This window comes from Gymnogyps californianus, chromosome 5, assembly GCF_018139145.2.
Source record: "Gymnogyps californianus isolate 813 chromosome 5, ASM1813914v2, whole genome shotgun sequence".
Taxonomy (NCBI): Eukaryota; Metazoa; Chordata; class Aves; order Accipitriformes; family Cathartidae; genus Gymnogyps; species Gymnogyps californianus.
The window spans coordinates 33,429,920-33,450,673 of NC_059475.1; the positions used below are offsets into that span (position 1 = coordinate 33,429,920).

Consider the following 20,754-nt stretch of genomic DNA (forward strand, 5'->3'; position numbering starts at 1 on the left):
CCAAACACACCATCCCTACCTTGGTTGTTCCTTTTTTTGCCTCGCTTCCAGCTACCCCCGGATGACCATGGCACTTATTCCATGGCACTTCTTAAAAGCACAAGTTTTACCCAATCTCTGGGCATGAGCCACCCCCCTGCCCCAGTCTCCCATGAAGCATGGTATACCTCACTGAACTCCACCAAATTAACGTTTGCATTTCAGAGGTGCTGAGTTTTTATTGGTAATGTGTCCTGGACTGGGGAAGTGGAAATGATGAAAAAGTGTAACTTGTTGAATTCTTTACCATAAGAGCCCAACATGAAGTTCAAATTTAAGTGCTAAATCCCAGAGCTACAAAGTTTTTGTGTATCTGGAGAATATAAGTGCTGAAATTTGGCTGTAAGACTTCCCAAAACAAAAGTCAAGGGCCACTTCTACACAGCCTTGTTCATTGTTGTACAGTGACCAAGCTCACCTGCCGGGCCTCATTACAGAAGCTTATGGATGTTCTTGGCAAGAAAACAGATATCTCCCCAGGGAAGCTCGTGACCTGTAGCTAATATGCTAAGCACAAAGAGAAAGAGCAGCAAACAGTAACCAGAAATACCCCAATGCCCTTGGGCTCCTTCCTCTTTTCATCTGTTGCAGGCTGAAGAAATAGGATGTACGTCCAACTGTTCCCACGGTGGCTCTGCCCGCTGCCCTACAAAAAAGCCACTCTCCCTTCATTGAATCGGAAGGACCGTATTGGAGACCCACTTGGTCCGGCAAGGTTTGAATAATGCCCAAGGAAATCAGCAGCAATCTTGTACGGAGAAGAAGAGAACTCTGGGAGACTAAATAGGGAAAACCAGAGTACTGCTGTGGTTACAGGCATCTTTCCCATCAGCAGCGCCGGCTTCTGTAGCTCCTGTTGTTGCTGTGCCCCCCTCTCCCATTGCGAGCTTGTCTCTTCCCCTTTGTGGTGCTGGTACAATTCTTTGCAAGGGCAAGGGTCAAGTGGATTCGGGAGCTATCCCAAGTTTAGAAACAATCTTTCCCCCCCCTCCCCCACTATTGCCCGTAAGTTCACGAAACTCTGGCCAAGAACACTCTCTTGCTTTTGTTAAAGAGTCCATGAAAAGCTAAGAGTTGGAATGGGGTTAGGAGTGAAAAATTAAGATATTTCCCAGAAATCCAGGGAAGAATTTTGAGAAGTAAGGATCATAAAGTTAGAAATACAAATGGCAGGGACAATTAGGAGAGAGGCTCTAATATGCTAGAAACCTCACAGTTGTTCTTGATTTTATTATGTTTTATTGCACTGATGTTGTACATTAAATCATCTAATCCGTCCTCTGCCCTGTGCAGGAAGAAATAGATAAATGAATGGGATATTGGCAATTAATAACATTTTTCTATTTATAGTACCACCAACCTCTGTAAGAGCGATCACTAGGTGTATTTTACACAGCTAAGAATAATAACAGTATGACTGTGGGCATAGTTACTTTGTAACTCAACTCCAAGGAACCACAGAGGCAGCATCCAGAAGATTCAGCCTCACAGAAACCCACCGCATGTCTTAGGGCTTGGATCTCCATGGTGCTGAGCATCTCCTGGAAAATGCTGAAAATCCTCACTCACTGAATGGCAGCTGAGACCTCTCATACCACATTTGGGGAGGTGTGAAAAGTGGCTTTCGGTAATGGGCTCTTAAAGTACAAGGGGTGGGGAAGCAATACAATAGGACCCCCTGCCTTAAAATACAAAGCCCAGGACTTCTCTCAAGGAGTGTGTTTGCTTCGCTCCTCCCTTTGTTTCCCCAGAACTTGCCAATTCCCATATTCTTCCAGATTCCTCAGGTTGGAAGTGTCTTGATAAATAAGAAAAGCCGGAAGGTAGGAAAACTTTCAGACATGTTTGTTGTCTCTATACTATCAAGTGATCAGGCTGTAGCTGCTGGTTCATAATTTCTGTTACTGGGTGTTCATCAAATGGTTTTAAGAAATAAAAATTGGCCTTTTCTCTTCAAACCCTGATGATTTACATATTTCCCCAATGTAAATTCCTCCACTCTGCTTCTCAAAAAACAGCCATCATCATCTGCACCTCTCTGCAGTGCCGAACGGTGGGGGAAGTTTCTTTCAAGTCCATTACCATCTCTCCAGAGTGACAGGACTATTTTGCATTCCCCAACACTTCATCATGAAGCGCATCCAGGGGGATTTCCAAAGTGCCTGGTAGTCCTGGATTCCTCAGATCTGGCTCCCCTGAGCTGGCATGCCTTGAGTGGCCTGGTTTCCCAAATGGTCTCAAAATGGAGACATCTTGCACTGCTTTTGAAAATTATGGATATTACTGTACTTACGTATTTAAATAATCCTTCTACCCCAAGTGATGCATGGCAGGGTAAATACGAGTCTCTGAACGGTGCAGAACAACTCTGATAAATATATTTGTGTTTATGATGTCTGAAAGTGTACACAAGGAGCGTCATACAACACATGAAGACAGAGTATTATGCACATTATGGTCTGCGCAGTTATTTATGCCAAGAAGCGAAAGAATATATCCCGTTTCACCTCCAATGTTTGTAAGCAGCAGAAAACAAATTCCCCTCTTTTGGAAGAGGAGATTACTGGTGTAATTTGGGACTAAATCCTGCCTGATGTTGAGCATTTCTGCTGAATTCATCCTGATGCTTTGCAGCATCCTTCCAGTCCATTCTCAGCATCCCTCTCTCCCACATTCATGGGCCGCAAACTCTCCATTTCCTCTGAATCCGGATGCATTGGGACACGAGCTCACTCTGCCCTGGATGGTGGTGTGGAGCCGCCTTTCTTTGGGCTTCCTCTCACTTTTGTGAGAGATACTATCCTGCTTCTCAGTGAGACTACCAAGGGTAACTAATACTGCTGTTGTCATTTTTTCCCCTCTAGTTGTTTAACTGACAGAAACCCATGTCAAGCATTTGTGTATCAGTACACTCCTTAACGGTTTGTGTTTCTCTCCTGCGAAGCTGCTAGATAAGCCAAATGCTCTTTAGTTTAGCGTTTTCTTGTTAAACAGGATATTTGTGGGCAGAAAGCAGCAGGGGTGTCTGGGAGGCCCGGCGCAGCACGGAGCAAGGAGGGTCACGCTGGGTGGCTGTGGCACCGCACGACTGCAGCTGTTGACTCTGGGCGCGAACTGCCAGTGCACCTTGACCAGCACTTACCAGTCAGGAACAAGAGAAAATAGTTATTTTTTGGCATCCTAGGTGCGGGCACACCTGCATGACCCCACGAGGAAGCTGTATTTCGAGTGGGGTGGCGGCAGGACTGCAGGGCTGTGACCGAGCACCCTCACTTCGGGGCCGGCAGGGCGGGCCACCGGCGGTGTCACACGAAAACATCCTCCCAGTGACAAAATGCTGCCCTGACCCGCGCTGCTCAGCCACCTCCCGCACCGCACAGCCGTCCCGCCCGTGAGGGGGGATCTGTGAGGGGCCCGCTCCCGGTACGGGCTCCCGCGCCCCGTCCCGCCGCGGAGCCGTTGAGAGAAGAATGCCCTGAAAGCGGCACTGAGCTTCCCCGCATCGCATCGCGCCGGCCCGGCCCGCCCGGGCTACGGACCCGGCTCGCCCGCCCTCAGCCTCAGCCGCCACCGCGGGGGAAGCGTCGGGCGGTGCTGGGGGCGGGGCGGGGCGGCCGCAGCTCGCCTATCGCGGCGGCAGGGCACCGTGACGGACGCGCCGGGTGCGCAATGAGCGAGGAGCTGTCGCTGGGAAATGCAGGCTCGGCCGCGTGTCCAGGCCAATGAGAGACGTGGGGGCGGGTCGTGGGCGGGCCTGTGCGTCCCGCCCCCGCGGTGCTGCGCGCGGCCGAGGCGGAGAGGTGGGAGCGGGCGCCGCCGCCGCCTGCTCGGGCTGAGCGGCCGCGGGGCCGGGCACAGCGGGTAGTCCACCGGGACAGACGGGACGGGGACGGGGACGGGGACGGGCCGCCGCCGCAGCAGCAGCAGCAGCAGCAGCAGCAACAACAGCAGCAGCAGCAGCAGCAGCAGCAGCAGCAGCCATGGATCACTACGACCCGCAGCAGACCAACGACTACATGCAGCCGGAGGAGGACTGGGACCGGGACCTGCTTCTCGACCCAGCCTGGGAGAAGCAGCAGAGGAAGGTGGGCGCACCCCCCTCCCCTCCCCTCGCACACACACACGCACTGCGGGGCCGCTGGGACCCGGCCCCGCCACCCCCACCGGCCGCGGCGGGGCCGGTGCGCGCCTGGCCGGGGGCTGGCGCTGCGCGGCGTGGCGAGGCGAGCCGGCGGGGGCCGCGGGGGCGGGTGGAGCGGGCAGGTGATGGCGGGGCGGGGAGGGAGGTGCCGCGGCGGGTCCCCCCATAGCAACAGATGTCCGCCCTGTCAGCGGTACCCGGCCTGCTACGGCGGGCCCGGCCCGCAGGTGCGCCCGGGCGGCGCGCGGACCCCGGGGGGCGGTGGCGCCCCCCCCCCCCCCCCCCCGCAGCCCCCGCGGCCGCCCCGCTGCCCGCGTCCCGGCCCCGCCGGCCCGGCAGCGGGACGGTAACTGGCTCCTGGTTTGAATGGTGTGGTTTAGGGCAGGGCTTGCGCGGAGCTCATGTCCAAAAATGGTAACATTCAGCCCTTTTTTTAAACCGAAAGGGTGGCGGTGGGGAGGGGAGCTCAGGAGGAGCTCCAGCCTCGCCGCTCTCTAGTTTTTTTTTTTTTTTTTCCCTCCTCCTTTAAACCAAAAGCATCCTGTGTTAGATCACTCAGGAATCCTAATCCCTGAAACATTTCCGTTTTAGTCACTTCATAAGGCAACAATAAAGCAGAATTTGAAACAACACTCGTGCTAACATGGCAGGGGGACCTCGGGGTGCAGCAGGCTCCCGCCACTCTTCCCAGCCGGTCACTTGTTCGCTCTGGGCTTACGTTTTGGATCGTGCCTTACTCTGCCTGAGCTGCGAGCAGGCAGGAGAATCCCCAAACCTTCCCTGCTAGAGGGGAGGATATTGCTTATTTATGCATAGATGATATATTAATATATGTAATGTAGCCCGAGGTGTGGGGCTTTCTGTAAGGAGCTGGCCGCAACTGGGAAGGAGGGCACACCAGTGAGAAGACTCTTCTTCCTCTTTAGCCCCTGTGCTTCCAGATGAAGGATTTTCAGGTTCTCCTGTTCATAGCTGTCTGAAATGGTGCCACTGAGAAGTCTTTCCCCTGGAGTCTGATGAGTTAATTGAAGGTGATAGCTATAGAGCTGCTGTCAGCGGTTTCCTCACTTGGAGGGACTTGGGTGGTGAGAGTAGACAGCATGAGAATTAAAGCACACAAACAAGAGCATTTAATGGAGAAAGAGTTGATGGTGTGTGAGCTTACATTTCAACAAAGGAGAAAGAGAGGAATGTAATCTTGGTTGGGGGTGTGAGTGCTGGATGGCTTATCGGAAGTCTGGGCTCTACTCCTTTGAGGAGGGCAGTTTCTTCCTTTTCAGAAGATCTGCCTGGCTGCAATCTGTATCTCCAGTCATACGCCTATATCTGGCCAATACATCTAGAAACAGCCAGTGGGGCCCGGAGCAAGATGGGCAGTATGGCTCACAGGCTGTGAGGGGAAATGATTGTCATGCTGTGGGGTTTTTTGCCTTTCATGGTACAGGGTGAGGCAAAATATTTTGTATGTAGTGGGACACTGCCTTGGTTGTCAGAACAAGCTGAACCTTTGGATTAAAAAGAAGTCCCAAACCCCAAGTTGTGGTACGTGCTGTAAAGGCCGTGCTCTTTTAATATTACCTCCTTCCAGGAGATTTTAAGTCCTCTTGGTCCTATCACAAGAGGGAGACAGAGAGCTACTCTGTTAACTTGGGTTACTTGTGCAGAGGAGGGAAGAAGCCAAGAGGGAGTTTTAAGGAATTAACACATCTGCTTCAAGATAATCCAAGCCAATTTCTTTTGATGGTCAGCCGCTACCAGTTGAATTTGGATGTGCTGGGTGTCACTCTCCAGCTTGCTTAACAGGAGGGTTCTATAAAGTTAGGTGTTCTTCTCTGGTGGTGGGGTCACTTGGTTGTTTCTCTTCGTGCCGATGTGGTGGGGTCACTTGGCTGTTTCTCTTCCTGCCGATGGACAGCTGAAGCTGTTCCCTTCTGCAATGGGTGCAAGCTCATAGTTCTATCATGACCCACCCCTCTGGTGTCTGTAGGTAGGAAGATCAGGTCTGGGAGTGATGGCTCTTCCCAGTTGCAGCCCGTCAGGCTAATGACCCCTCAGAGGGATCAATGACTGGACCCCAGCCTGGGCAGGCTGTGCAGATATTGAGGGACAGTCTTGTTCCCCTCCCCAGGGTGTGAATGTGACTGAAAGCCCTGTTGGGGTCTTGGGGCTTGCTTCCTTCAGAGGTGGGGAGATAACAGTATCTGCCAAGTGTAAGCCTGGGATGTGTAGTGTGGTAAAACTGTCACCCCTTCTTACCTGTGAAATGAAATCATTGCAGTAATTAAAGTTAAATGTTCATTACTGTACACGTTAGTTAATAGCTTACTGAGGTGAACAGGAGAGATTCATGCCTCCCAAATATTCCTGTAGGCTCTCTTCAGGCTCAGTCTGTCCTGGTTGACTCACATGTTTTAGGTTTTCCTTCACCTAAGGAATAGCTAGAGAATTTCTGACGTAGGAAATCTGTCTGATTTAGTACTTAAATCAGACAGTACTAAATCTGATTTAAGTACTACCGAATTATTGTCATTATTATTTATAGCACTGAGGCCAGTCAGCCAGGCAGACTTGAAACTTTCGTGCTTGGGCCCTCTCTGGGAGGGGAGACAGCATGTCTAAAGTGGTGGCACGGTCAGTAATCCAGGGAGCAAATGTCTGTGCAAGAAGTGGCCGTGTATTCCTGGCCGTTTCTAACCCAGCCCCTCGTGTCCCACCTCAGTAAGGCCCTGCGGGCTCGGGATAGCTGCGCCACAGTGCTGTCCTGTGTGGCTTTGCGCAGCTGGGACTAATAGAGACTTGGGAAGCAAACAGCCTAGAGATGTTGCTCAAAGATGAATTGAATCCAGCTCCCTTTCTCCGGGCTGCACGGGCTCAGCAGAGCTCATGGCAGGTGTCAGAAGCAGGAATATCTGCTGATTTTTAGTAACGGCCTCAACAGGCACGCTGTAAGGACAACAGGTTTGCTGAGTTTTTGGAAGCTGGCTCGCGGGTTTCCTACCTGCGCTGAGAGACAGATATGACAGCCTTCACTGTCTGGGATGGTGCTTAAGATACGATCTCATGAGCTGCTTTGAGATGGGTAAATAGGTGAGCTGCAGAGTGAATTTCATATTTGGAGGGTGAAGCTTGGCCTCTTGAACATGATACAGAGAAGAGACACTGGTCTCACCCCTCTTCCCAACTGCCCCTTCCTGGGAAGTTACTGTTTTACAATGTAGGGATAAAGTGACAGTTCCTGGGAGGAAAGCAGCTTTCCACGCGAAGCCTATTTTTCATGTCTATCAGGAGAGACTCTAAGAGGTTTTAAAGAGCTTGTCGCAGCATTGCTATTCATAAGTGGCAAAAAATACAATGTGCAGAACAAATTCAGCTACTTCTCACTTGATATAAGCCTCTGTGCAGCCTTTTGAGCAGGAGCAGGGGGTCTCTTCTGGGGATTAAAATACTTTCCCCTTTGCACTGTTGAACTCATCTCAGTAGTTTCTTCTAATAGCCTTTTCTTTCCTCTCCCTTCTCTCTTCTTTCCTGTCTGGAGACAGGCCTCAAAGTAGCACTAGCCAGGGCATAACAAGATTGATCCTGCTGTTTCCCAGTGTTACAAAGCAAAACTTGCTGAAAGCCATTGCAATGGTCTCGCCTAGCTGTCACGATAGACAAGCTTGCCATGTAAAAAGTACGTACGTGAGTGTTTACTGGCCAAGAGATTGTCACTTGTGCCCTCAAGGACATTTCTCCCTCTTGATGACAAATGGCCAGCTGCAGTGTTCAAACTTTTTCTGAGTCACCTGGGGGCTTTTGGTGAAGGAGCTGGATTTGGCCTTGAGGGACTGAGTGAGCCACTTGGTGCTCAGCATGCCTGGCTCGTCTTCGCAGGTGAGCCGAAGGGTAGTGGTGAGAAGGATGACCTCCTGCCACCGCCTCCTGAGTGTCCCAGGGAGGTCAGGAATGACACTGGGGTGAAGCTGGCGCTGCTTTGGGGTGCTAGTAGGGGTCAGCCGTCAGGCCCTGCATGCAGCAGGCTCTCCTGTTGGCCACTCTCGTTTCATTAACTAGTTGCTCAAGGTGCACCTCGTTCAGGGTTTATTTTAAAATCTGGCCTGAAGCAACTTGTCCAAACTGTAGAGCTGGGGTCAAAACTTTAAATGCTGAATTGCTTTCTGGCCTGACAGCTGCTGTCTTGACAATATGAGTAGGAAGCAGTGTTCATTTGCAGCATGTAGAAGACAGCCATATACAACTTAAACGCTGTAAGGAACGATAGTAATACTTTTCTTTTTTAAAAAAAAAATCAAATCGATGAAATAAATGTGCCTTGTCTTTATCCAGTGCTGCTCTGCCTCACCAGGTTGGCATTTCTGTGGCAATGTGGCAGTAAATGATATCTCTGGCTGAGAGAACTGCACTGTTCAGATTTACGGTGCTGCTGACGCAGTGATAGCATAGATTTTGGGAGCACCTTTTCTGCCCTAAAGAATTACTAAGTACAGTTATTAATGAACTTACAGAAATTCCCTGTTATAAATGGCAGTCTCCCAGAACCCCTCTCACCACTCTGTGCCATGTACTGCATGTAAAGATACACATAAATACAACAATGATCCCATAACCTAAAAAGCCATGGGTCTCACGGCCCTACTGTGTCTGCATCCAACGGGTCTTACTGCTCTTGTTATGATTTGAATTTTGCTGTGCTAATCACCTGTCTGGTTGAGGTGGGGTTGTTAAAGATAGAAAGTACCTGTTAAACAGAGCCCAGGTCCCTCATGGAAACACCCCACCTCCAAGCCTGCTGGTAGCATGCTCAGATCAGGTGGTATGAGTGTGACTAATATCTCCAACAAAATGTAAAAGTCACAATCACAGCTTCCTTTTCCCTTGGATTGAGTGTCCTCTTGTTCAGACAGGGTCTGTTTTGAGAAGGGTATCTAGATTTCCAGAAAGCTACAGTTGTGGTAGCTGCTGTGGACACACACACAGGTGTGATACCACACCTAATCTGTAGTTTGCTAAAGTTTCTTTCAGTACCATCATAGATTCAGCCATGAGGTGAATAAATGTGCATTGTTGGTGAATGTACAGCACTGTGTCCCTTTGCTCCCGCTGTGAGTGACACTGCGTAGTACTCAATGGGCCATGGCGAGGGATGGTCCTTGCGTGGTCTTCACAGTGTGGGTGTGCTGTAGGAAAGGTGGCCCTGATGCACCTGAGGATCCTCTGTGCCTTATTTTGCACCAATCAGTATCCATACAGAAGCAGAATGGTGAAATTTGTAAGGCTGCTTAGCTGTTCTTTTACAGTCAAACAGGCAGGCAATATAGGTCACCAGATATCTCTTATCTTTCAGATCAAGCTTTTGTTGTTTAACATAGGTAGCTTATTGCCAGATACTTGCTCTTCAAAACATTAAACTCAAAAGTTGCTGTAGGGAGCTCTGGAAATATCTGGCTTTGTAGATCAGTTATTTGTCCTTGAGTGTGAGAGCTGCCTCATACTTTCTGTGATCAGGTTTCGTCAGGATGTGCGCTTGTGGGTTTTTTAACAAGAACATTATTATTCATTGTAACCTCTTGGTGCGTGATGAATGAGGCATGTGCACTTTGCAGTGGCTTACCTGCCTATTCAGCATCCTATTTAAGGGAGGAAACTAAGAAGCAAGTGGGCATGGGTTAAAAAGGAGACTGCACGTTCTTTGGGAGGCTCTATAACAGATCCCAAGGATCAACTCATGAGAACACAATACTCACCAAACTGTATTGAACTGTTCCTTCTCCTAATCCTCTAGGGAAGGATGAAACACCTCAAAGGCATCCAGCTACCAGCCCAGTGATGTAAAGTATGTCTGTCTGTGGAATTTCTCGCTGACTGCTTCAGGCAACCAGTTTAAATTCTTGTGCGTGTGATTTGATAATGACGTTTTTGCCATGCGTAAGTGCAAAGGCTAGAGAGGATAACATTGTTTTCCTCCCTGACCGCTTTGGTGGTATAGCTTGGGGCGTCTGGCGTGCCATGTAGGACATCTTTAAGCAGAAGCTGTTTGGAAACTTCAGTTTTCTTGGCTGTCTGGTGAGAACTTGTCCCCTTAGAAGGAAGCGGGTGCTTTTGTATGAGATGGTGTTGTCTGGCTATGAAATTCAAGTGTAACTGGATGGTAGCTGTGAGAATGTGGGACAGTAAACCTGTTCAATAAAAGTGTTCGTGAACACTGGGATCATGTTTTTAGAAGCCATATGTGTTACAGTGGAGACCCACTGAATGGTACCTGCTCTTCCCAGCACTGAGGTGACCACCATGAATGGTAGTAATACGCTTCCCAGCTGCTCCTGCTGTAGGCACCTTGCTCTTCTCATGTGTGCTGTGCGAGAGGTGCGGTTCTACAGCCTAGCATGTCTCATGCATTTTTAACTGGAGGAGGAGCAGGGTTCAGTTGCCCTCCACGGCCAGGTTGGGAGCCTGTGTGCTTTTCTGTGCCACCTCACTGGGATCTACTTAAGACTTTGGCCTGGAATTCTTAAGGTTGGCACAAGCAGCACTGACAGAGATGGTGAAAACTTGCGTGGCTGTGCTGGGGAAGGACTGAGAGCGTTTTCCAGCTGCCTGTGGATTATCACTGTTGTGCCTGACACTTAGGCTGTTCTCCAGGGTGCACTTACGCTAGCAGAGGATGGCTGTGCTCTTTCTGACGATGAGGTGCGGAAAGCAGTCACTGTAGAAAAGAGGCTGGAGAGCTGTCTGGGGAAATGTTGGGAAGCTGCTAAAATACAACACATACAGTGGACTGGTCTCACTTTAGTGTGTTGTGTCTGCCCCAGGGGCTTGCTGGATGTACTGCTGTGATTTTTAGAGGTATTTTGTACAGTCTAAGCAATGGTGTTTGAGGAGGATGGGGGACAAAGTGCAACAGAGTTTACTCTTCTTTTACATAAGAACGTAAAACTGATTTCTTGCCATGTGTGACTATTGGAAACATGATGGTTACTGTAAGGAACATGCTTAGCATGACTTCTACAAATCTTGTACAGCAACATAAAACCCTCTCATCCCCTCAAAGCCATAGGTGAACTGTGTGTGTAGGGGGGGAAAATGTGTATAGTATGCTTGGCAACTGCTAGGTGGGAAAAACATGACCTTAGCAAGAAAGGCAGAGTGATCTTTTCTTCATAGAGGCATAAGATTTGCTCTTACTCTGGGATTTTGGGGCTGAAACATGTTACACAGAGCTTGGATCTGTTGGGATGAGTTGGTGTAGAGCAGTGAGATAGGCTTGTCAGCAGCAGGACCTTCTGTCTGGTGCTAGTCGTGCCAGAAAAGTCTGTTTTATTGAAGTCTGTGGAGCCACCCGCCACTTTATTTGACACCAGCATGTGAGACTGACGTACAGGTTCTCAACAGAGTCACCCAGATCCCTGAGACAGAACTGAGGACTTCTTGGGCCAACCCAAAAGATGCTTAAGTGAGCAAAACCACTAGCATTAATATGATTAGCAAAAAAAGCTTGCTTCCTGTTCCCCTCCCGCCATTGCCTTCCCTGCTCTCTTCCCTGCTCTCGTTCCCCACTGCATGAGAGCAGAACTTGGTCATAGGATGTTTGTGGTGTGGCCTGGCGCCAGTTTAACCTCTTGGCTCCCTATTAGGCAGTAGAGCAGAACCATTTTTTCCCCCCATGTTGGTTTCCTGTCGTTGTGTCTTTCCTGCTCAGCTGGCAATGCGTGTATCCTATTGGTAAGGGCTGGGTCAGGCCTTTGCAAGCCAACCCTTGTACCAGTACTGCAGCTGGCTGACCTCAGGCTTTTACGTGCAGTTGTCCTCTATTCTCCTTCTTCCAAATCCATTGCTGCTTTGAAGCACTACAACATGAGCAAGGCTCTGCAGAGACCTTCTCCACCCTCAGTGCGCTGAAACAGCTCCCATTGACAGGGCTGGGGTATGCATGAATAAACAGAGAGGATTTTGGTGTCTCATCCAGATGAACCTTTGATTTGTCATTCTATCTGTGTAGACTGACAGCCTCCTGGAAATGTGTTCATCCCTGTGGTGTGGGAAATGACAGCAAAGCTGGCCTTTCCATTGTATTAGAGCTAAGATGGGAAGTGCTGGGAGGTGAAAAGGCCCTGTCTTGGCTATTAACACTCTACTGGACACCACTGATGTGAGTCTCCATATATCACCTGTCTGTTTCTCAGATTGGAGTGGTTTCAAGTAGGCCTCTGAATGCCAGCAATCCAGGGCTTCTGGGCAATCTTACAGAAACACACCAGTGTGGATAGTTGATAGGCAGGCGAGGCTGCAGGGCAGACGTCTTAAGCAGCAACTTGTTCCATATCCTCTTAGATGGCTTACGTGGTCAATGGGAAGGCAGGGATGACTTGATGTATCAGCTGGTTGCTTCTTTGGCAGTCTGCTTGACTTTGCAGTGACTGTGCATTACTGTGGTGTAGGGCCTGCCCTTCAGGATAGCACAGGTGGGCTCTGCTTGTGTCCTATGCATGGCCCTCATTTTCAGAGGGACCCTTGTGAAATCTTGTATGTCTGTGTCACACAGCACAGTGTGAATGGGCAGCCTGTTTGTTCTGCTCCTTCCATGAGCAGAGTGCTGGATGGCCGGAGAAGTTTCATGTATACTCATGCTTCCTTTTACAACGCTGAGGACAACTCTCCCATCCTACAGAGGTGCTGAACCAAGGCCAGTTGGCAGCGGAGAAAGGACTTCTGCTTTCCATAGCCTTTGGATCAGGCAGCCATGGCACTTGCTACTCCTAGCTGCAGCATATGATGCTAAGCACTCGAACTTCACTGCTGCTGTAAATGGAAGTTGTGCTGTTACATCTTTGCTCCGGGAGCTAGCCTGTAAAGGCCTCAGAGGTGAGGGAGAGTGAGAGAACCATGTATGGTCTCTGCATCCTTGCTGAGTGCTCTTTTCTTCATCATGGAAAGTGATGTGTACATCCCAGAGCCCTGTTTCCTGGCCAGATTCCTTGGCTGTGTAGTAGCTGAGTTTCTCTTGCTACCCAGTGTACTTACCTGTGATCCCCCTCAGTTTATTTAAATCTACCCTTCAGTAGATGATGAGTTAGTTCTGCTACTTAAATGTATTATCCCCAAGAAAACTTTAAAATTTGGCTCCACAGGTGAAAAAAAGGCAAATTAATTAATTTCTTAACTACTAAACAAGGCCAAAGAAAGGGCACTTTGTTTAAAGCTGTTTAGACCACGTCTATGCCAGGGTTTATCACAATGGAAAATACTTCATTTCCTAAGGAAAACTTTGATTGTAGCCAAAAGCAGTTCCAGCTTTTTAAGTGTATTTATGCGTCCAGGTGAGCTTCCTACATGTCTTATCTGGTTTGGGAGATGTGGAGATCTCCCACCGATGAGGGAGGGGAGAGCAGTAGCTCAGATACAAGGGCGTGGTGGGAAGAGGAGTGTGGGGGTACGTTTGTTCAAGTCTCTGCCTTCCCTCTAGCTCTGCTCGCGGTGTTGCTGTACAGGAGGAGCATCTCCAGAGGAAGCGTCTGTCTTGGCCACACCTGGCTCCGCGCACAAAGCAAGATCTTGCACTTCGTCAGTGCTTGCTCATCGAGCACCTTTTGGCAGCGGCACTTGTAGGCGGCTGCGCTGTGCGGAGAAGGCTGGGTGGGGGCAGCTGGGGAGTACATTCATGAACACGAACCAGTCTGTTTCAAAATGGCTAACGCGTGGAAACTTGCCGTTTCCCGAGGGCTTTTTTGGGTCGTTGGGGAACTCTGGCCAGGGATGAGACTATTTCCAGCTGTGGTGAGCCAAATGTGAACTCACTCTGGGCAAGATGCCCAGCTCCACTGTTTTTCTCCTGCCAGAAATCCTCACCCTCCAGCCAGCGATACCAAACTCAGTTTCTGCCAGTCCTCAGCTGAAGACATCTGAAGGGAGAGGAGAAAAAGGAGACCAGGCAGACCAAGATACTGCTGAGGAGGGGGTGAGGGGAGGCACTGAAGAGCTTGCGCAGGGGGCACGATGGTGGTGTGTCGCCGCTGAGGGGTGGCTGTTGTGGATGAGGGCTGGCAAGGGGTGTAGGGACCTGCTTCTCCTAGGGTGAGTGGAGAGGGAAAAGTGGGTGGTGGGGGTGCAAGGGGTTGGCTTTCCTTGGTTACGCAGGGCTACCCAGCCTGCAGGGACGTGTTGCTGACAGTACCATCAGGGTAGTCATCTGGGAATGACTATTGTTCCCTTCATCGTGGTTTCAACACACTGGGGATTTCTCCTGTAAGATAGGATATTCCTTTCCTCTTTTGTGGAAGGTGCTGCAGGGCAGAAGGTGCCCTTAAAGGGGGAGGCTGTGCATCTGGGACCTCTCGCCCTCCACAGAAAAGGCATGGCCACAAAAAACTTCATCTTCCAGAGCTGGCAGTCCTTCTTGTTGCAGTCTCTGTGCATTGGGATAGGACTTCTTGCAGGGATCCATTGGTGCAGCTGCTTTTCCGCAAAGAGTGCTCTGCAGTCAGATGCTGTGGAAGAACAAGGAGATGTGTGTGTCAGGTGTGCGGGGAGCCTCCCTGCATGTTCCTTGTATGGATTTTTAGCAACTGGAGGTATTAAGGGATTAATGCCTGATACTGTGGTGCTTCCAGTGCTGGCAACAATTGCTAGTGAAAGGAAATTTCTAGCTGCTCTTTCTGGTGAGTGCCTTTGGCTCCTGATGCTGTGGGTGTTTGCATTTGGCTGTTTGGTTGGAGCTAGCAGGTCTCTGTTAAGAGTTTCTAAAATGCCTGTAGTCACGGCTCCTTGCATGCTGAAACAAAGCGTCACAAGCACGATACTGTGTTGGTAACTTAGCGTGCACACACCTGTCTGCATCATGTCTTCTGGGTCCGGTCATGCAGAGGTGTTGGAGTTGACGGGGCCAGTGTATGAACAGGAGACCTTCTGTTCCTGCAAGCATACCTCCTCCAACACTGATAATTTTCATGTGCCAGCGTATCATTTAGTGACACATTACACTGCTCCTTGCTGTTGCAGCCTGTTGCAAACAGTCTGACCCAGCCAGCTACTGACAGCCTCCTACAGGGTGGACTGCTGAAAACTGATTCCATCCTAGACCCAAAGGAGTATTTCCCTCCCCCTCCTATAATGGCTTGTTTCTTTAAAGCTGTTAACTGGCCATAATCCAATCATTACTACTGTAATTAGTGAACTGCTTACAGTAACTAAAACACTTGAAGCGTAATATCCTCTGTGTTTGCAGGGCTTGGAACAACTTTTGCCTGCAGTCCTGTGAGAGGTAGTTACTGCTGATAGCCCAGGGGTGGGTGCAGGGGACACAGGGCAAGCCTGGCACAGGCCACACTGCCTCTCGTGCCAAGCCCCCACTGGCGCCCCGTGCGCTTCCCACAGCAGGGAGAAGCTCAGGAGCCCCACGGAGGTGAGCCGGTGTGCCCAGCTCATGGTGATCTCCTGCTGCCACTTTGTCAGAAAGGAGCTTTCTCTTTGTAAGCTGTGTCAAAGGACACTGGTGTTGGGTGGAACTTGCAGGGCAGCTGGTGGCATTGAAGGTGTGATGTAGTAGTACTTAACATTTAGTTTATTACATGGTAGCAAATCCCTACGTTGCAGCAGGCTCAATGTCTCCTCTTGCTGTCAGAGTACCCTCTTGTCCCTATGCACAGTGTCTGTGCTCTCCCCCCACCCACCAAATTACTAACTTAATAGGCAAGGCCAAGAGACTTCAGCTCCTGGCCCTGCAGATTCATTCTGCAGGACTTGGGGTTTCCAAGCAGACACATCACTCTGCATTCTTCAGCCACTTCTCCTTTTGGGAGCAATGAGCTGGCTTTCCTAAAGGCTTCTCCTGCCCTCCCCTTCATACCCTGACAGGAGGGCAGCACCAGCACGCTTGTCTCCAGCCTTTGTTTTGCTTCCTCATTTTTACCTCCTGAGATGAAGCTTGTTGTAACTCAGGCTCTTCCTTCTTGGGGAGGAGGAGGACTGTGGTGAGGAACAAGTGTGGGCAGCTTTTAAAGTGGAGAGCCCTGCTGCATGAGAAGGGGTGAAGGTGGGTGAGTACAAGCAACTGCAGCAAGTAAAGGCCCTGCAGTGGTAAAATACCTAGCTGCCCAGCTGCCAGCCATCAGTTGGCAGGCACACTGTACTCAGCAGCTGAGTAGGGTATTCATTTGCAGTATTTGGCCTGTGATGGGGTCAGAAAAATGAAAAGTCTTTTTGGCCAAAGGATGAGGTTTTAAAAAAAAAAAAAAAAACAAAAAACAAAAAAAACAACCCAAACCAAAAAACAAACCCAAAACCAAACGAAAACAACAAAACAAACAACCAACCAAACACCCCAACCCCAAAAAAACCCCACCCAAACCCCACTCCCATCACAGGGTTTTCATTTTGCTCTTGAGCAATTATTGTGCAGCTTTTCCAGGCTTCATTCCTGTGTGATGCTGGGCAATAGAGGCACTGTAAGATGGGCAATCTGCATCATGGCCCCCCGCAGGTGAAATGAATAGACAAACAACCTCTGATGAGAATGAATTTGTTCCATGTGCTCTGGATTTAGCTTAAGAGGGGAGAGATGTCCTCACCCCTCTGGATCTCGTGCGAGCTGTCAGCCTCTGCCACTGCTGTCTATATACTTACCTTCTTGCCCCGGAAATCTGCTGTTGTCACTGAGTTGCGTGAAAGATTGAAAAAGTACTTGTTGCCATGTAGGTCAAAGTGGTCAGTAAGGTGAGGAGGAAGTCCTAGAGTGCCAGTGGCCAGAGATCTATGTGGTGAGCCCCGTGATGTGCCAAGATCTCTGCCTGCTGGCCTGAGCGGAGTCTGCCTGTTGCCTTGCGCTCTGCCTTTGCAACTATCTGCATCTTCCTGCAGTCTCTTGCCATGCTCGTAGCCTGCAGGGTAATCGGGGAAAGGGACAGTGTTTCTGCCCTGTGTTTGTACACCGCCCTGCACCACAGAGCTCCGATCTGCAAGCGTGGTTCCCAGATGCTGCAAGGCCATGAGCGCTGAAGAGATGGTAACTGATTTTAAATGGACCTTTTTTTTTTTTTTTTTTTACTTTTAAGTGTTATCTTAAGACCACTTGTGCTGATTACAGCACATAAAAGTTGCTTCCCTGTTTGTGGTACTTGCTTACAATCCACTTGACTCGAAAGTATTTTCAATTCCGTGTTCTTCTGCACTAGCACTGTGTGTTTGACTTGCTGTTGGTTTTAGGTGCTGGCGTAGCCACTATCAGCACACCCTGCTTGAGTATTTCCCAGTCTCTCTTCAGAATGAGGTCTAGTAATAGACCACTTCAGAGTGGTGCTTCTATATTTCTGTTATCTTTAGCTTCAGATGTCTGCTTTCAGCATGTCACTACAAAATTGCAAGTATAGATGTCCCTTTCTGCACACCCTTCCAGCTCTGCTAGTGTAGTACAGCAGTATTCGGTCGTGAGTTTCTGATGTGGGTGTAACCAAAGAGAATAAAATCACCAGCATACTATTTCTTGTTAAATTTTGCTTTCAGTTTAAAGCCTCCGATGGTACTCCTTTATCTCTTTTTCTTCCTATATTTCCGTATCCCAAATTCTCCTTCCTCCTGTTCTCCCTTCCTTTCCTTGCCCCACCTTCATTAACAGGAGCTGGGAAGGGAAATCTGTGTTCCCATCTTACTCTGCCATTGTGTTCAGTGATCTCATATGCTTTGGATTGAAGACTGCTGTTCTGCTTAGGTAGGTTGCTGGCTTTCATGGTCTGATACATTAACAAAATGATGTGGTGCTGGAAAGAGCTTTTGAAACTTTTTGTTAGTAAGTTTTTAATAATTATCTTCATATCTTTCACATAGAGACTATTTTGGTGGTGTCGCTTTCCTTCAGAGCTTACTTGGAAGTCCCGCACTGGCAGCGGGCTCTGGCAGCCCCTGAGCAAGCCTTGCTCTGCTTCTGAGCAGGGCAGCAGCAGGCAGGCTTGAGGTAGGGGAGTGTTTGCGCTGGGCACAGTCGGGCTGTGGGAATTGAAGATGTGGATTCAGTCTGCGGGCCCATCCAAAGGACCAGCTCTCTAGGCAAAGAGCAAAGCTCTTCATCAGTGCCAGGGTGCAGTATGCAGTAAGAGGTGTCCTTTGGATAAGCATGCCTCTGGGTATGAGTACTGTCCTGATGCTACAGCAAACAGTGAGGCATTGGCAAAACTCACTTGGGTTTCTGTTCCCCTCTGACCTTCCTATGTGGTGGATTGGTCAGTCACATTCTCCTGTGACTTCTTCTCATGTGAACCCTTGACAAGGTTTTGTCATGAAGTGCTTATTTGTCATGAAGTTGCAGTGCACCAGAACAACCACCCTTCTAATCTTAGTAGAAGAGAATAGAAATATTAGCTAGCCATGCCTGTTTCTATCAAACTAACTGGGGCTTAATTTACCGTCCACTTGCTACTTGCTTTCCCTTCCCAAGAAGATATGAGCGGGCAAAATACTTTACGTATGTATATTGGGGATAACATACTCCAGAGCTCTTAATGTAGTTTTTTGTAGTACTTATCTGCTTTTTGGCCAGTGAACTTTGAAACTTCTGCAGCCTTACTAAAGGGTGTGAATAAGTGTATTGCATAACTGCAGTCTGTAAAGTGTATTCTAGACAGTTTGCCAGAGGGTGACATAAGGTATATTCAAATTGGCAGTCCCTGATGATTCCAAAGACCTGCCAAAAATCTTATGTTTTGCACCTAATTTATTTAACTTTCGCAAATGCGAGTGCTGAGTGTTCTGTCTTCATCCATTTATTTGGGACAAGACTCACTCCAGATGCAGTTTCACAGTCTTCAGTCCAGTCTGACTGTGCTTATCTGTCACTCATTCTCAGTTGGATGCACCCATGATCAGTACGTGCGCATGCTATGGAAAAGTGAGTTTTCAGCCAGGTAACAGAGTTGATCCTGCTGAGCCTAAGATTAAGAGAATAAGGAGGTGGCAGGGCAGGGTGGGGGAAGTGAAGGGTGAGTGCACAGTGGGACTGCCCACTTTAATGGCAGTTTGTCAATAAAGTGGTCAACGCCAGCCATGAAACCAGTCCCTCAGCAATGTGGTATTTGGAGCTGCAGCAAATGCAGAAGGGACCTGGCTCTGGCAGCCAAAGGAGCTTGAGGTTTGTGCTCTGTTCCAGGCTTCTGAATACCTTTTACTAGGTTGGAAAGCAAAGCAATGCTTTCTCACTTTCTTTAAGCCCTGCCCAAATTCCTTGAATTCTTGCAGCTTGGACCAGGTGATAGTTCTAGTCTGCATGTGAAAAGAATAAACTGTCCGCCAACTCTCCATAGGTAGGAATGCAGCTTAAAACCACCTCTAGCCATGCAAGATATCTGAGATTATGGGGGAAGGGTTTTGGAGTGCGGGAATGGAAATCTGCCTGACACAAGTAAGTAATGTTGGAAGCAGTGAGACTATGCTTATGGCTTGATAGAGTAAGAGGGGTGCACTAGCGATAGCTGCCCGAGAAATACATGTCCCCAGCTGCTCCTTCCCTCCCTTGCAAGGCACAGCCTGTAAGTTGCTCCAACATAACTAACTGCTTGTGGAAATGAACTGTGAGCCAGATGAAAGAACTTAATCGGTATTAAAATTAATTTACCAAAACAATAAGAGGGAGAAGAGTTAAACCTAGATAGCTCCCCACAGTGAGGGAGCAGCAAGAGAATGGGAAAGAGCTGGAGAGAGCCTAAGAAAAAAAAAACCTCTTAACTGGTTTTGCTGTGGAAATAAATATCGGTGGATCTGTGTTCTGAACATCACATTGCCTTGTCCCCCAAGCACTGGCCCTGGACTGGGATTTGGCGTCTGTCTCATTTTCAAGTCCAACACAGTCTCCTGCCTTCTGGAAGAGAGTGCTTAATAGCTGGTCAAAGAACTACTGCGCAGCAGCTGCTGAGCTGGGAAAGAAACTGCTTCTGTTGCCTATGCAGGAACATTAGCCGCCTCCTCTTAGGCCCTGCAGAGATTGCCAGAGCTTAGAGCCGTTCACACGAACCCAGTTGCTGAAGCTTTAAGGAAACAAAGCTGCTCAGCAAGTGCAGTCTTTAGCCCTCCAAGTCTGAAAGCTCAAAACCTGAAGACTTTGCCATGCTGCTTTGCAGAATACCAGGCTTCTTCCATGAACAGGTACCGGTAGTCTGATCCCCATCTTTAAAGAGCAGCAAGGCTGCTGTAGGGAGTTTGGGGAGCAAAGGGCTGTGCTGTGGGTTGACTCCTCATGCCTGGGAGCTGGTGCTTCCCTGTTGGGATAATGCAGTAGGGCTGGCTGCTGCTACAGCGAGCTGAGCGGGAATCTTCTGTCAGCAGGGAGATGCTCTGCTGCAGCGGCTCCACTGATGGGTGCCTAGCTCTTTATTCCCTAGCAGATGCATAGGGCTCTGATCTGATCTGCTGTTGCTGCCTGGTTGCTGTTCATATGGACCTGTATTGCTCTGCCAACTGTTGCTTCAAGTGTAGTCCAAAGTCTGCAGCGTGAACATATCAGGGCTCTGTGTTGAGTCTTCCTGGGTAGAGGACTGCCTACAGCAGTCCTAATTACAGAGAAACCACACAGACAGCTGGAGAGAGGCTCTAAATTAACA

The 20,754-nt window shown here is 49.2% G+C and overlaps 1 protein-coding gene across 6 annotated transcripts in view; it reads left to right on the top strand.

Annotated features, from left to right (window-relative positions):
- Positions 1 to 3,931: 3,931 nt before the first annotated feature.
- The window catches only part of ACTN1 (actinin alpha 1), a 93,140-nt gene continuing 76,317 nt past the window's right edge, over positions 3,932 to 20,754 (top strand). For 4 of the 6 annotated variants that reach the window (XM_050898379.1, XM_050898381.1, XM_050898382.1 and 1 more), the window contains exon 1: positions 3,933 to 4,124. In XM_050898379.1, the coding sequence (XP_050754336.1) occupies positions 4,020 to 4,124 (105 nt within the window). In that variant the 5' untranslated portion in view covers positions 3,933 to 4,019. Of the gene's footprint in view, positions 4,125 to 20,754 lie in introns of all 6 variants that reach the window. The other 2 variants (XM_050898383.1, XM_050898385.1) reach the window with 1 other exon arrangement.